The 15,098-nt window shown below is 35.3% G+C and overlaps 1 protein-coding gene across 7 annotated transcripts in view; it reads left to right on the plus strand.

The window, feature by feature from the left end:
- The window catches only part of RALGAPA1 (Ral GTPase activating protein catalytic subunit alpha 1), a 226,824-nt gene that overhangs the window by 203,672 nt on the left and 8,054 nt on the right, over window positions 1-15,098 (plus strand). For 5 of the 7 annotated variants that reach the window (XM_046650085.1, XM_046650124.1, XM_046650133.1 and 2 more), the window contains one exon: window positions 13,348-13,472. In XM_046650085.1, the coding sequence (XP_046506041.1) occupies window positions 13,348-13,472 (125 nt within the window). Of the gene's footprint in view, window positions 1-13,347; window positions 13,473-14,078; window positions 14,110-15,098 lie in introns of all 7 variants that reach the window. The other 2 variants (XM_046650106.1, XM_046650114.1) reach the window with 1 other exon arrangement.

The raw sequence follows: 15,098 nt of genomic DNA on the forward strand, positions 1-15,098 counted from the left end.
TCCCAACCTCCTATTTCTCACTGTAGTTCTGTCAAGGATACCAATACTCCTCCCCAGCTCCGCCTCCTATCCTTACTGTCATCTACCACAGTGACACCCAGGACACCCTATACGTGTCCAGCTAAACCATATTTATCATCCCTGAATGCCCGTATTTTTGCCCCAGGAATGCCCTTCTCTACTCTTTTTCACCTGATATATTCATTCTGCATGACCCAAATAAAATAACTTTGTAAAAAGAAAAATTCCTTCACTAAGCAGCACACTGCCTGGTAGCATTTTGTTATAGGACTTACCGTGTGTGCACACGCATGTGTTAGTAAGTCCTACATATCCTGCTTTCACTCACTTCTAGCACAGTGATAGGTGGCTAGTAATTTGTTATAATGGTACAGGGTAGATGGGTTCATGGATGGAGAGATGGATTCTTAGCTATTCATTTTTTCTCTTTAACAGGAAATTTCTATTCTTTTGCCAATATACTTTTAACAATACGTTCACTTGTGTTTTTTATAATTGTGTTGTTATAATTTGTGACTTATATTAGTCTAGGCTACAACTGTAAGAGCGTGCTGGATAGGTAAGAAAAGGAAACCTAGAAGCAGTAGAGATTCCCCCTGGTACATGAACAAGCCAGAATAGCACACACAAAGTACTTGACTTTTAATCAGTATATTTCAATTAGAGGGCATTGTAGTTTAATGAAGATAATTTTCAAAGATCAATAATCAGTGAGGTTTTTTCCTCCACTTCTAAGGGGGAGGGGAATCTGTTAAGGAGAAAAGTGAGCTAAGACATCTGTGACTTGATGACAGTGACAGATGTCTTGGGTTGGAGAGAACACAGTTTGGTGTCTGTCTGTCGTTGTCCGTCTGTCCATCCCGGTGTGCCACGCCCCCCCACCCCACCCCACAAAGGAGGCAGCACGCGGCTGTAGCCCTGACGGTTCACACTTCCTGCTGAATGGCAAGAAAGCTGGTAGCCACAGGAGAGCAGTGGGGAACAGGTGTGGGATTCTAGACAGGCCGAGAGCTTCAGTTGTCCTTTCTGAAGCTCTGCGCCATCTATGTGGGCGACTCCATTAGGAGCTCTCGCTGTCTTGTGCGTGCCATTTGCTCTACATGCTTTCTGATGAAAGTCTGAAACTGCATGTACAAATTGGTTATTTGTTGCACACTCTAAGATCTGTGGTTGTGCTCACTTCTGCTTCTAAAGAAGAGAAGATATTTCTTTAAATAAAATGTGTCACCAACTAAGTGATCCAGGGTTTGTGGCCTTTGAAATGCTTGCAGCCCTCATGCCTTTGATTTTAATCAGTATAGTGGGAGCTCTCTAAGAGCAAGTAGACATCCTTATTTACCTAACAATATGCTCTGCAATGGGGACAGTTAAGTCTGTTCTAGGCATTGCTATAGAATTTTTTACTGAAAAGCTTGTGATTAAATGTCCCCTTGGCCTGGATTTTGCTGCCAAACCTCATAGTTGTTTATGTACACAGAGTAATTATTTAAACAGGGGCCCAGGATATGTTTAACGTTTCTGTTGTGACTCTGATATCTTCTTTACTGCATCAATTTTCATTGGTTCAGCTATTCCTTTCGAGTGATGGCAATATAGGCCTATTGATGATGTTATTGGTATTTTAAGAGGCTTCCTTACAATCGTTGTGGGAATATTTTATTGCATACCTATAAAAATGTTAGTTTTGGTCTAGCAAATCTGCCTGTGTCCTTTCAAAGAGATGTAAAAGCGATAAATAAAAATCTCTCTGATATGTAATAAATTTTTTGTGATAATGAAGTTTATTCTGTGGAGTTGAACCAGTATGTGTGAAAATAGCATTGTCTTTTACTGTTCTCTAGAGATGATCTTTTTTAAGGTTTTACTAGTATGGACCAATAATAATTACTTTTCCTGTGTTTAAACTATGGGAGCTCACAAAAATGACTTCAGTACATGACCAACTTCTATTACCATTGTATTAATTCTAGAGATATTTTAAGTTTTTATTCTCTACCAAGAACTTAATGCACTAATGACAAACCTAAGTATTTTTTAAAAGGCTGTATTTCTTCATCCAGAAAAAGATCGCTAAGTGATTTTAGACCTTTCATTTATTCACCAAATATTTATTGACTACCTGCTGTGCCTACTATTCAGGAGGCACTGAGAGAAAAGTTAGGGATAGAAAGACAATCACTGCTTTCAAGGAGCTTACAGTCTAGTGCAGGAGAGAGGGAGAGCCCTGAGAATGAATGCCTGACGTGAACTCTGAAGAGTCCAGCAGTTGTAACGTATACAAAGTACGATGGTAAAGGTGATTAATTTTGTTAAAGTGGGAGAGGATAGTGGGGAGGAGGAAATTAGGAATGGCTTTACCCAGGAAGCATGGTCTGCTAATTACTTCAAAGACATGGAACTTTACCAGGCACACAACTCCAGCAAAGACCTCCTTAGGGGTGGGAAATGGGCACGGAGGGATACAAGTGTGATGTGGTCAGGAAATGCAAGGAGTTGCACACTACTGGGTGGTATAGAGCAAGGGGATGAGTAGTAACCGATAAGAGTCAAGAAGTAGGTCAAAACCAGCATATATGTAGTCAAGCAGAAAAAACAGCAATAAACTTGGTTTCCTAATGTTACTGCCAATAATATAGCAACCAGTGTCTAAGGTGACAGTTCCTTTTTTTTACCTGTTGAATAGCAGAACACAGCTTAAATGTATTGTTTTCCTTTTCTAGTAAAGCCTTTCTGAAATCAGTCCGTCTATTATACTAATATTTAAATAAAGTCTGTATTTAATAATGTTATGCAGTAATTGCCAGGGTGATAACAGTGTTAGCTGGTGTTATTTTTCTTAATGAGACTAAGAACGTCTCTAAATGTTTGATAATATTTATACATATTTGCCATTTAATAAAGAGCATTTGAGACTTTCCTAATTCTTAAGTTTCATAATAGACTTCATTCTTGCATAACAATCCTTCTTTACACTTTTCCTGTAAAGTACTTTTATACATTATTGTGCTTTTGCACACTATTATACTTTAACACGTTACTGATAAATGAAGTATTTTTATCCTATTCTGATAGTACTTTGGCTTCACAGCAAAAATAGCAAAGGAAAAGAAAGCACTAGAACGATCTTATCTGTTTTGTCAAATCCAGTGTGACAGCACAGTCCACATATGCCAATCTAGACAGTTGAGTCATATCACAGTGCACCAGAAGAAAAAGAGAACTCTGTCAGGTGATAGGCGGGCTGTTCTGTAAAAACAACAAAGCTGAAGTTCTCCACTTCCATCCTTATTAACTTCTCATCTGTGCTCGAACAGGGATTTCTCTTTTTCTCTATTAAACCGTTATGTTGTTGGTAATAGTGATTGAGGGCACACTGGTATGCTCACGTTATGCTCACTATATGCTACATAATGTGCAAGTTTCATTCTAGTCTTTGTTTAAATAGAAAAACAGCAGTGGATTCGTAGGCTATGGGGGATTTCAGAGAGCAGAGAATGAAGGATGTAAAGCTGAAATCAGTCTTGAACCTTGTTTGACAGAGGAATTGCAGTGCTTTTAATCCATTCTTTTCCTTTTACTAAACATGAGGGCTTTTGCAGTTGAATTTTTAATAACTCAATAATGGAATTAAAATTAAACTATGGGTCACAAATCTCCCCATTTTCTTCTAGCCGCTTTTCCTCTCAAACACTAGAATACAGCCTATTTAAATCTTAACTTTTGCTTGCCAAACCACTGTTACCGTCCATCTGTTCATGCCAATTGTAAAGAAGGTTCGGTTTTAGTGAAGCTTTGCATTTCACATAAGGTATGTGAGTGAAATTTCACAAGGGACATGATGGATCCTGATTCTTAGTGATAAACCTTTAGGGCCATCAGGGTTGGCATATGGTCCAGTATGATATGAAGGCTTGGGTTCCCTGGCTTCACTTCTTTGGCGTGAAGCTGATAAAACCTGGCTCTTGAGTATTATTTCACTGGACACCAATCATGGGCAGCAGGAACTGCCCATTTAACTCTCTGTGGGAAGGAAGCCCAGAGAGCATTCACAATGGTACCATTGTCGAGTTGCAGACTGCTCTGAACAGCTTGACAGCACTAGGGAGGAGGGGAAGGGGTTGCTTTACTAATTGCTGTTCAGAAAAGAGAAGAAGCAAAAATAGCTGTTGTAGAACTGATGTTTCTACTTTCTTGATGGGAGTGTTGACTTCTATTTAGCACATACCTACTATCAGAAAAAGCAAATTATTTAAGCAACCACCTGTAGTAATTCCATGTTAACGTGCCATTATCAATTTTTAGCCCACCAGATTATAGCAGAGCAAAAGTCAGTTTTGCTTTATGTTTAGATGAATATAATGTACTTTTAAATCTTTATAGAAATTTAAAATAAAGGAAAGTGGATTAAAACCACCACAATTCATATAACAGACATGGTTAAAGACAAGTTTGGCTTAATTTTCTTTACACTGTGCTTTTTAGAATTCCCAAATATCATCTTAATACATATAAGCCATATTAATATAGAAATGTAAATTAATTTTATGCATAACAATTACAAGTGCTGAAAGAATCCACTAAAGAGAAACCAGGCAGCAAATCTTAAGGTTAAATATGGATTTATCTTTTAAAAGAGTGGCTGATAACTGTTTCAGTCCCTCATGGTTCCCTCTCAGTGCATTCTATTTGGGATATCTTTAAAAATGTGAGGGTTGTTTCCTTCTTTATGAAGCATTGTATGCCATGATATTTGTATAAACACTATTCTTGGCCCGTCCATTTTCTTCTTGTCAATCTAATCAAGCAGTTGGTGGTTCTGATGCAAAGAAACAATGATCTGCAATCTTAAAAAAATTAAAATAAAGCTTATTTCAGCCCCCAGGATCCTGACCCCACAGTGTATGTCCATAGATGATTTTTTTTCAGCTGAACTTAAGTTGACTAAATGCAATATTGTAATTTATGCAACATGTCTTTTCAAAGGATTAGGGAGAGAGATTTTAAGAAAACTTTTTTAATCTATAATTTTTTTAAGTGGGATGCTCTTGCTAAATTGGGGGAAAATCAAATGCATGTTTTGTAAAATTAGTCACAGTCTCTGAAATTTGCTAGTATTCCATCTCCTCGTGTCCCCATAAATGATTTTAGTAAATGGGCTCCCAGGCAATATTTCAAAAACAGTAATTCATTGAATGCCCATTCTTCCTTTTACTGCAGGATAGATTATATTTAAGTCAAGATTAATGGGTAGATTTTCATGTTACGGTCCAGTCTCTAAGCCTCTCACTCCCTGGGGGCATATTGTGCATTAGTTTCAGCCAATATATTGTTTATCATAGATTCTATGACACTGTCTTAAATGACAGTTTGCTGCACTTTGTAACTACTTACCATGATCATAAATCACGTTTTTTCGTACTCCTGATAATTACAGCATTTAAACAAAATCTTAATTAAGTTAGTGCACATTTAGGTACAGATAACACTTAAGTAATTGTACACTGTAAAATTTCACTTATTTAGTTATTTTTTTCCTTTTTCAATCTTCTGACAGAACTCAAGTTTAGTGTTTAGTTCAAACACATGCATTTACTTCCTCAGCTTTAATGTACTGAAATTTTTATTCCTGAAAGGAGTAACACAAAGTGATTGTTTCCAGTTTTCCCCCAATGTTTTTTAAATTCTTACTCTAATGCTAGTGATTCTGAAGCAGTTCTCTATTGACTATAGAAGTCTCATTATTAATGATGATACTTGCAAGTAGATCTTATCAAGAATGAGAGTCCAAAATGTTAATTTCATTAAATTTGAAATTCAGATAACTTAGTTTTTCCTTTAAATGTTTTGCTTTATACAACTTTTATGAAAGTGGAATAAGATATACATATTTAATAATCATGTTAGTGCTTTTTAGAAACCACCAGTGATTATTGGATTATTAAATTAGGAAGGATTTTCAGAACCTTTAGGTAGGGTTTAAGTTTTTAATCCTATTTATTTAAGGTTAATCTTTTTAAATATATTTACATGTGCTTTGGTAGAATTGGGCTTATCAACTTTTTATTTAATGTTTTCATTTAGTAATTGACTGATTTATGAGCAATTACATATGGTCCAAATTTTATTCAACTCCAGCTTTCAATAATAGGACTATCCTCACACTGCCTTAGCACCTGTTATGGATTTTGAGTCATCTGGCAGCCCATGGGACTTAGATAAAGAAGTACCAGGTGTCCTGCCTGTCTCCTAATTGAGACGCAGTGAAAACAATATAGACTTGGCAGTATGGTTAAAAGGGTGGATTAAAGCCCAGCTTTGTCTACTCTGACAAATCACAGCTTTTCTTTCATAGTGTAGATAGTATCACCTACTAAAGAATTTCGTTAGTATAAGGCATCATAAAAATCATACACAATAGTTTGACATAACCCGCTGCAGACTTTGAGAAGAATTTCTGTTAACATAGTACAAATAAATAATATTAATACCAAGATTCATACTACTTATTTAGGGGAATCTTATTTTTACTGCATATGAACTAGACTACGTGTTTCTTGAAGAAATTAGCTACTGTAGGAAAGGAATGGAGTATTAATTTACCAGATCTTGCTTTATAAGGTAAGCAATATAGTTTACTTCCGTCTTATAAATAAGCAGTGCCTATTAGCCCATGAGATATTTAATTGCCCTATATATTTCAGGAAAATATGCCACTTTATTACTGATAATAATAGCCATGAGATCTTTGAGATGTACTTGCAAAATATATCTACTCACATCATATATCTCAATAAAATTCTTATTTTTCATTATTTTTTCAAGACCCTGTGTAATGATATTGCCTCAGACTGTTTGAAGATATTTCAGGGCCTTTTAGAACTAAAAAGCCAAATGTGATTTATTTTCTCGTTTTTATTTTAAGAGCATGCCAAGGATTTTTACTCTACAGTCACATGCTGCCAAATGACGTTACAGTCAATGACAGACTACATATATGGCAGTGGTCCCTTAAGATTAGTACCATAAAGCCTAGGTGTCTCATAGCCTGTACCGTCTGGATTCGTGTAAGTACACTCTATGATGTTTGCACAACAACAAAATCACCTAACGATGCATTTCTCAGAACATATCCCCGTTGTTAAGCAGTGCATGACTGTACTACATATGATATCCTAGTATAGAAACAAACATTTTTCAAAAATTGCCGGTCTTAGTATTTAAGCTAACATTTATTGTGTTGGCCAGCCTGAGCCAATTAAAATGCTTCTTACATACAAAACCCAGATCATTGAGATTGGATGCAGAAAGAGCACTGGACTGTTAAATGACCACGGTTCTAGTCCCAGCTCTACCAATCAGCAGCTTTGTTCTTCCAGGCAAATATCTTTTTGTGCTCTCCATCAAGGCAAGACTTCTTGCTGAAGAAACATTTTGCTGCTTTTGCTAAGTTTCCAGGAAGTAATGTTGGTAAATCATTGTTGTATCCTTCCTCTAGTTCCTGCTGCCCTAAGAATTATCTCAATAAATGATGCCTAGGGATTAAACCCTCTCAAGGTGGCCTCTTTAAAAACCTAAATATTTAAGCTCCCAATCCTTGTATTTCAAGGGTATTATCACCTCTATTCTTAAGGCATACAGAGCACTTTTGAAAATCTGTCTAAAATGGTTTTGAAATTTATCCATAGAGATTTTTCTCAAAGTTTCTTCCTTTTCTCCATTCTCTATAGATGGCCTTTTAAATGAAAAGAATTAGTTTAACGAAATTCATTATCTCAAACCATTGTAGAATTTATGAAAAATTTTTTACTTTCTTTAAATTAAAAAAAAAATTATCACAACCAATGGGGCAAAATGTTTTTTTAATGCTAAATTGTAGTGAGTTGTAGTTACTTTGAACATTTGTAGAATTTCTTCTTTAAACAATTATAATTTTTTTGAGAATTTACTACCAGTTTTCTTTTCACTTAATGTTACACCTTATCTATGTATACACTGTGCTTTGTTCACTTCTTCTTCCAAAGGTCAGCAATATCAAGGGTAGGGGTGAAACCAACTCTTTGTCACAAGTAAGACTCATACTCTCTATATACAATCCTAAGAATGTCCCAACTATACTTGCCCCAGAGAGGTTTGCCCCTGGGGAGCCAGGTTGGGATTCGGGGAAGGGGGCTGTCTGTATAGCATCTCCTAATCGACTGTCAAACCAGCTGTATTCATTCCATCTGTAATTTGTAAACAGTCATTGAGTACTACTGTGTTAGGTGCCGGAGATACAAGACAAAAAGACACGACCTCTGCCCCATGGCATCGTCTCCTCACTAGTTGGTTAGGAGAACAAGCACGAGGAAAGAGGCACACGTTGTTTAACAATTGGCTCTCGAGAGCAGGCGAGGCCCCAGTTTGTGGTGTTCGTGGAGTTCTGTGTTGTGAAAACTCCCACTATAGCCAATTTCAAGCTACCAACCATCTTACAAACTTCGTGAATATTGTAAGTAGTACTCTCCAAAAATTTTAAGTCAGTAGGCAATACTCTCCCTTTTCCTGCAATTACTGTTCTTGGAATCTTCTATACAGAGAAGGGAGCTGAGATTCCTAAGTGCTAAAACTGCAAAGAAGCCACAGAAATATATGAGTGTAGGCAAGTGCTTACTAAATTAGGAATTTCGGAATGGGCCTTAAGCCCCTGAGGCTATGACATTGAGCACAGATATACACACTTCATACTTTGCCTTTACTTAAAAAGGAGCAATAGTTTTTTCTTTTCTTGTTTAGGAAAGAAAACATTGAACCTGAATTTAAAAAGAAACTAAGCAGTGGTGTGTCTTTGATGTCTGCTTATAATTAAAATTTTCATAGCTCTTTTTTGTGAAAAGTTATACTTTTTATTCATTCTTGCTATGTACAACCTACATATATACACACATGTATATATACACACACATTTCCATTTCTTTGAGACTTGTCACGAATCACATTTGAACTAAACGTTTATACAACCTGCTGGGCATGCCATGGAATTAGTGATCACAAAACTGAAAGTTTTGCCTTTTGTGACAGTAAAAGCAGTTCAAAAGTACATTATATTAATATTGTGGAGAATGAAGGGTTGTTGCTTCTTTAAAAGCAAATCTCCCTTTTGTCTAGTCTCCCTATACATTAGTAAAATTGAAAGCCGTGGTAGTAATTAACCTTCTGCAGTATCTTTTCTTCGTATTGTGTCTTTTTCTCATGAGAAATCAGTTTCCTCTCATCAGAATAAGTCAAAAGTCCCTCTGTACATACCACAAGCAAGAAGTATTATCAAAGAGTTCTTGCACATGAATACAGGTATATTTCTTAAACTGACATGGAAAATTGTCCTCAAGGAGAAAGCACCTGCTGTTTACGAAGACTTGAGCCAAAGGTCAAAATAAACCATTTTCACACAGATGTAGGGGGACTTTTGGGTTATTGACTATTTATATCCTTTATCTTAAACATCCCTATGACATAAATAGGAGCAGGTGGTGGTGTCCCCATTTAACATATAGATAAACTGCAGCACAGAGAATTCAAGCATCTTTTTCCAGGACCGGCTGAAATTGAACCCCAGTTTCTTGACAGCTGGTCTTGACACAGTGGCAGAGGACCATAAATAATTTCATATGTAAGTTTAAAATCAAAAGTAGTTGCTTAAAATGAATAATAATATTAACTTAATATTAATGAAGTACAAATTAGGTTTAAACTGTACTATAGAAAATGTTTAGTTCCCTTTTTTATTTTTAGAATAGTAATAGTCCTTCCCTCCTTTTCTGCCTTTGCAGAAAGTAGAAGGAAGGAGGATTAGTGGATCATTACAGTGCTGTGATTGCAGCACCTGTGTGTTATTTCTTTTGATTGGCTAGTTCTGTATTAAAGATCCCTACCAGCTGAAAGTCTCCCCCATCAAACGGCTTTTTATTAGCTAGCTTTGGCTGTGGTTGTTTTAAATTTACAACAAAAGCCTTCTTAATTCAACTTGTACTTTAAATTTTGTTCTGAATTTTTTAGTTTTCCATTACTTTTTTTATCATCTCGTTTCAGTTTTTTAATTTCAATGCCAGTGATAACATATACTCAGAGTAGGAATATAGCTTGAGCTATCCTGTTGTTGCTAGCCATCAAGTTTGTGTATGCCACTCAATTTATAGGTACTAATAACTCTTCCCTAGAGAGCTGCCTTTTGAGGAATAAGGGTCTAACCTATTATAAGGAGATACAGGAATTAACTGCCCTGGATTCAGGTGACGGTTGCAGATGCTAACAACACTGTTTGGAACTTTAGAATCAGCTCAGTCACAAAAAGCACCTTGTTTGTGGACTCAGGACTATGGTTTAAGTAGAGTTCATTATATCTCCTTAATATATATTTTCCAGAGTTAAAAGAGGAAAAGATTCAAGTACTGTAGATTGAGTTGGCTCATTTTGATTTGTTTATAAGGCTACATCAAATCTGGAAAATTATAAAGAATATTTAGCATTTAGAAGGTGAGTTACTGTCAACTATAATTCTTTTCTAAGCTAACAGTGTTTACTGAAGATAACCCTCCAAAAAGGAACCGTGAGCCATTAGCCTGCCTAATTTGTGATAAGCGGTACAGTTTTGCATTTAAAGTCAACCATTCATGATTGTTCTCCTTCACTTTGCCACCTATGTTTGAACTTCTAAAAATTGTTTTAGAAAGCATCATGAAGTTTTTTAATAATTTTGTTAAATACATCATCTGTTTTTACACAAAATGAGTATATTGTATCTGGATAATTTTAGTTTGTATAGCTTTATATTAGAGTTTCTTCAGAGTTTTATAAATCTCCTTCTTTTATAGTGAAATAGAATTACATCCCAAAATGTATTTTATCTAGATAGTCATTTCTTGCTTTAATAAATTTTACTACATTGGAAATATCCTCCCTGCTTTAGAAATATTAACATTTGCTTTCTTTCTGCCTAATTTTTGTGTAAACTCTAACTCTAATAAGATAAAGTAAAATATTTCATTTATAGGCCCTCTGAAAGTAGAGCATTTTAAAAGCAGGTAGGTGTCTCCACCCTCCTTTTCATGAAGCGTTTTACCCATTCAAGCAGACTTTTAAAAACAGCTTGTTTTGATAGCAGACTGTTCTCCTGTGGGCCTTCAGCCTTTGCTTCCTGGCAGCACCTTTGGTGCGAAAAGAGAGTGATCAATTGGGAGACTATCAGTGCCAGCATGCATAGAGTGATAAGTTAACACACCACTGGGAATTTCTAGGGCCCACCAAGATACTTCACTTCTAATGTGCTAACAAGCTCATTTTTCTACCTCTTGCCTCTTCAGTTATTTTTTTTCTCAGAAGAGCTTAGAAGTTGAGTGCATCAGGCATAATGAAAAGCTCTGTAGGAGGGAGAAGCAATAACCCCATTTTTCCCTTTTCAGCCAAATAGAAAATTAGTTTCTGGTAATACACAAAGGCCAGTATTTTTTGTACAAGGGGCACTGCTGTGAATCAAAGGACTCTATTAACTGCAGAAAATTCGGCAGCTGTGAATCTCCCCCAATGAAAAAAGTACTTTCCAACAAGTTGTGAGATATGTGGTATTATTTAGATTGAACCATCAGTTTCATCCTCTTCCACTTATAACCATATACCCTTTTTAAAAAGTGTTCTATATAACTTTCTGTGTTAACACTCAAAAATGTCTGTATGATCCTTCCGTAAAATCCTTACACTGATCATTTTAATGTAGCATCTTGTCCTGTTGCTACCCATTTCAGAAGGGAAATTCTTTTGAAGTTCAACCCCAGCATAAAGAATTGAAAATAATGGACTGCAAGGATTGGAGTTCAGATTATTTCAATATTTGATGCATAAAATAAACTGTCATACAAGAATAGAGTGCTCAAGCCGTTTAGAGGGCAGAAGACATCACAGTCTAAGTTAAGCACCTAATGAATATAGTCTTACCTTTACCTCTTTTCCTCTTCTTAATCAATAACCTTTTGTAAGTGTAACTGGCTGTATCTCCCATTGGATATCATTTTAAATTATATTCCTCTCAAATTATTTTTCTTGGTCTTAGTTGTAGACTTGGTCTACACTTTCTAGAATTGTAGAACAATAGTTGAATTGCAATTTTAAAAGAATAAGGAATTTTGAGGAGAAAATATTGAAGTGGGTTTTGGAAAAAATTCAGTGAAGAAAGAAGAACAAATGGGCAAATTTTATTATCCTTTATACTTATTTAAATATCTTATGTAAAGCCTATCAACATAGCACGTTGAGTACAGCAGGAAAATTTCAAAAGTTGTAGAAGAAAGGTTAACTGATTTCTCAGTTCAGGAACTATACGACATGAAGTCAGCATGTGAGTTTTTCCTGATAATTGTATGTTGCTGCCTGCTGCTCTACATTTTGACAGCCATTTCCATAGTTGCTTTCGTGAACAACAGAAATATTCTCTCTCTTTCTCGCCCTCTCTGTGCTAACAGCACAATCAGGCCTGCTGAAACAGGAAGCCTGGAGTGGGTTGTTCAAAAGCAACAACACTTCAAGGGACTGGTTGCTTGTCAATAATATCAGAGAAGAAAATGTGGTGAAAGGGAAGTACAGTATTTTTCTGTCAGTGTCAGTGCCCTGTAGATGCTTTGTTAGACAGTGTTTAGGAGTCCTGTGGACTCTTTGCAAATATTCCTGCTTGTTTCAGTGTTGTAATTGACTAGGTATTTTTTCCTGACATACGGATCCAACTATGTATTTATCTTAACCGCATGGAGTTATTCAAGGATTACAGCAACAGTAGTCTTCCATTCAAAATGAGAACAATTGTTGGGTAAATGCAGGGATTTTAGAAAAAGAAGAAGATATGCAGGAATTTTTCACAATAAATCCATACAAATGAAAACTATAGAATTTCAGACATAGCATTTTAAACAGCATTATAATTGTGTGGCTTTTCAAAGTAAATCTGCAGATCGAAGCTGATTAACAAGGTAAGATGAGCCTAGGCTGACCTGATAGCAGTTGAATCCTTTCTCAAGTAAACTATTACCTTTCTTTCTTCCTACAATTTAGTTTTAATTATTTTCTAATAAATGTCTCCCTGTTAAGCTGCCATTTATAATGATATCCTGAAGAGTAAACTTATGTTAAAAACTGTATTTTTACTCTTTAAAAAGCCAAACTTTTAATGATTTACAAGAATAGTTAGTGAATAGTTATGTTTATTAAGAAGTAATGGCTTAGCCATCATAGCAGTCCTTTCTGATGAGATCTCTTCGTTTCCAATGTAAGCCACATTTAAGTTCACCCTTAACTGAAGGAAATCAGCTATGAGGAGAGAGCACGATACCTGCAAACAATTGTCCAGCACCATTTAGAACCAACGACATTTGAAGATTTTGCGGCCCAGGTTTTTTCTCCGGCTCCCTACCATCATTTACCATCTGATGCCGGTAAGATTAAAAGCAAGTATTAGTTACTTGTCATTATTGGAACTTGAAATGCAATACCCTTTTGTACTAAAAACTTTTAAAATAATGGAAAACTTGCTTGAATAAAATTCCAGTCATTGAAATGTAAAATTTTTCATCATCATTTAATATTTAAATTTGGCCTGTAAATTTGATTTATACTTTCTTTTACCTAAATGCAGTTCCTTTAAAAGTCAACAATCTTCATAAAAGTACATGCACCACATTTTTTCTGAGCTAATGGGCAGTGACTGTTGTGTTTGATGGAATTATTACTGAAGTATCTGCAAAAGAAACACAAGTTGAGCGTGCACTCTCTCAACTTTAGAGGATCAAATCTTGTGGCCAAGAATATTGCCTTATCATCTCTGATTTTACAATTAAATTTAAAATAACTTGTCCAGATTTAGAAGTACTTAATACAGTAAATTAATTTTTAATATTTAAAGATTATAAGAGGGTACTGCATTTTCACAATTAACTAATTTTGAAGAAATCAGTAAGAAAATAAATGACTCATGGCCTTCCTATTCTGTAATACTTTGCACTCCTTATGATTGTTTCATTTATTTTATTTTCCCTCTTTAGATCATTAAATATCAGTTCTCTTTATCTGAAGGTAAGACAAAGTGTCAACCAAAACACCCTTTGTTCTTTCCCCATTTCCTTTTTTAAAAATTAGCAAGCACTAAGCTTGTAACTCAAACAATAAGCAAACTTAATTAACACTGCCCTGGTTCATACTAAACATTTCAGAAATTGTCACTAAATTTCTTCCAGAATTATACTTACTAACCCAGGTCTGCATGAAACACTAACACTGGTTCTGGGATAAAAATAACTAATAATAGAACCCTTGGTTGGAATTAGTTACACCTTGTTCCTGTATTGACCTTTTTTGTTTCTCAGCATGAAAAAGTAGTGCTACTGAACTGAAATGGTGTGTCTTTGTATTTTGTAATCTGCTGCATTGTTATTGAATATCTGAACTCATCAAATAGTTATTCTGTTGTGTGCCTTGCACTGTACGAGGCACCTGAAATACAAAGATGACTATTTTAATGGTGTTCAAGGGAAGCAGGAAAAGAGAATACAATATACTTGAAGTTCATCATAATAAGCCTTAAATTCTCATGTTATATAAGTATTCTTTATATTAAACAAGTTTAAAAGGCACAATACTCCCTTTCTGGCCTAATTTATTTGGAAAAAAAAATTACTGTAATTCTCAATTGAGATTTAGTCAGTGACATTAAAGCTTCCATTTCTGTCACCATTTAATTAGCCATTATAAAAAGAATTTTACCAAAAAAGTTAGAACCCTTTCAGTTAAAAGACCTAGGAATAGGAAAGAGAAAATTTTATTAGATTTGGTCGAATCTTTTGAAAGAGAGATTAAAAAGTCTAAGATTGGCTTCAGTGGATTGACACTATCTAAAATTACTCAGTTTGGCCTTAAGAAAGATAGTGAAAGATTTAAAAGTAAATTAATGATCAACAAAATAAAAACTAGTTAAGTATAACTGGAAATTTCATTTTTAATAGAGAGTATCTGATAAAATATCAGACTACATTATTAAAATACATATGGATAACACTTGTGTATCA

The sequence above is a fragment of the Equus quagga genome, chromosome 2 (genome assembly GCF_021613505.1).
Source record: "Equus quagga isolate Etosha38 chromosome 2, UCLA_HA_Equagga_1.0, whole genome shotgun sequence".
NCBI classification, from domain to species: domain Eukaryota; kingdom Metazoa; phylum Chordata; class Mammalia; order Perissodactyla; family Equidae; genus Equus; species Equus quagga.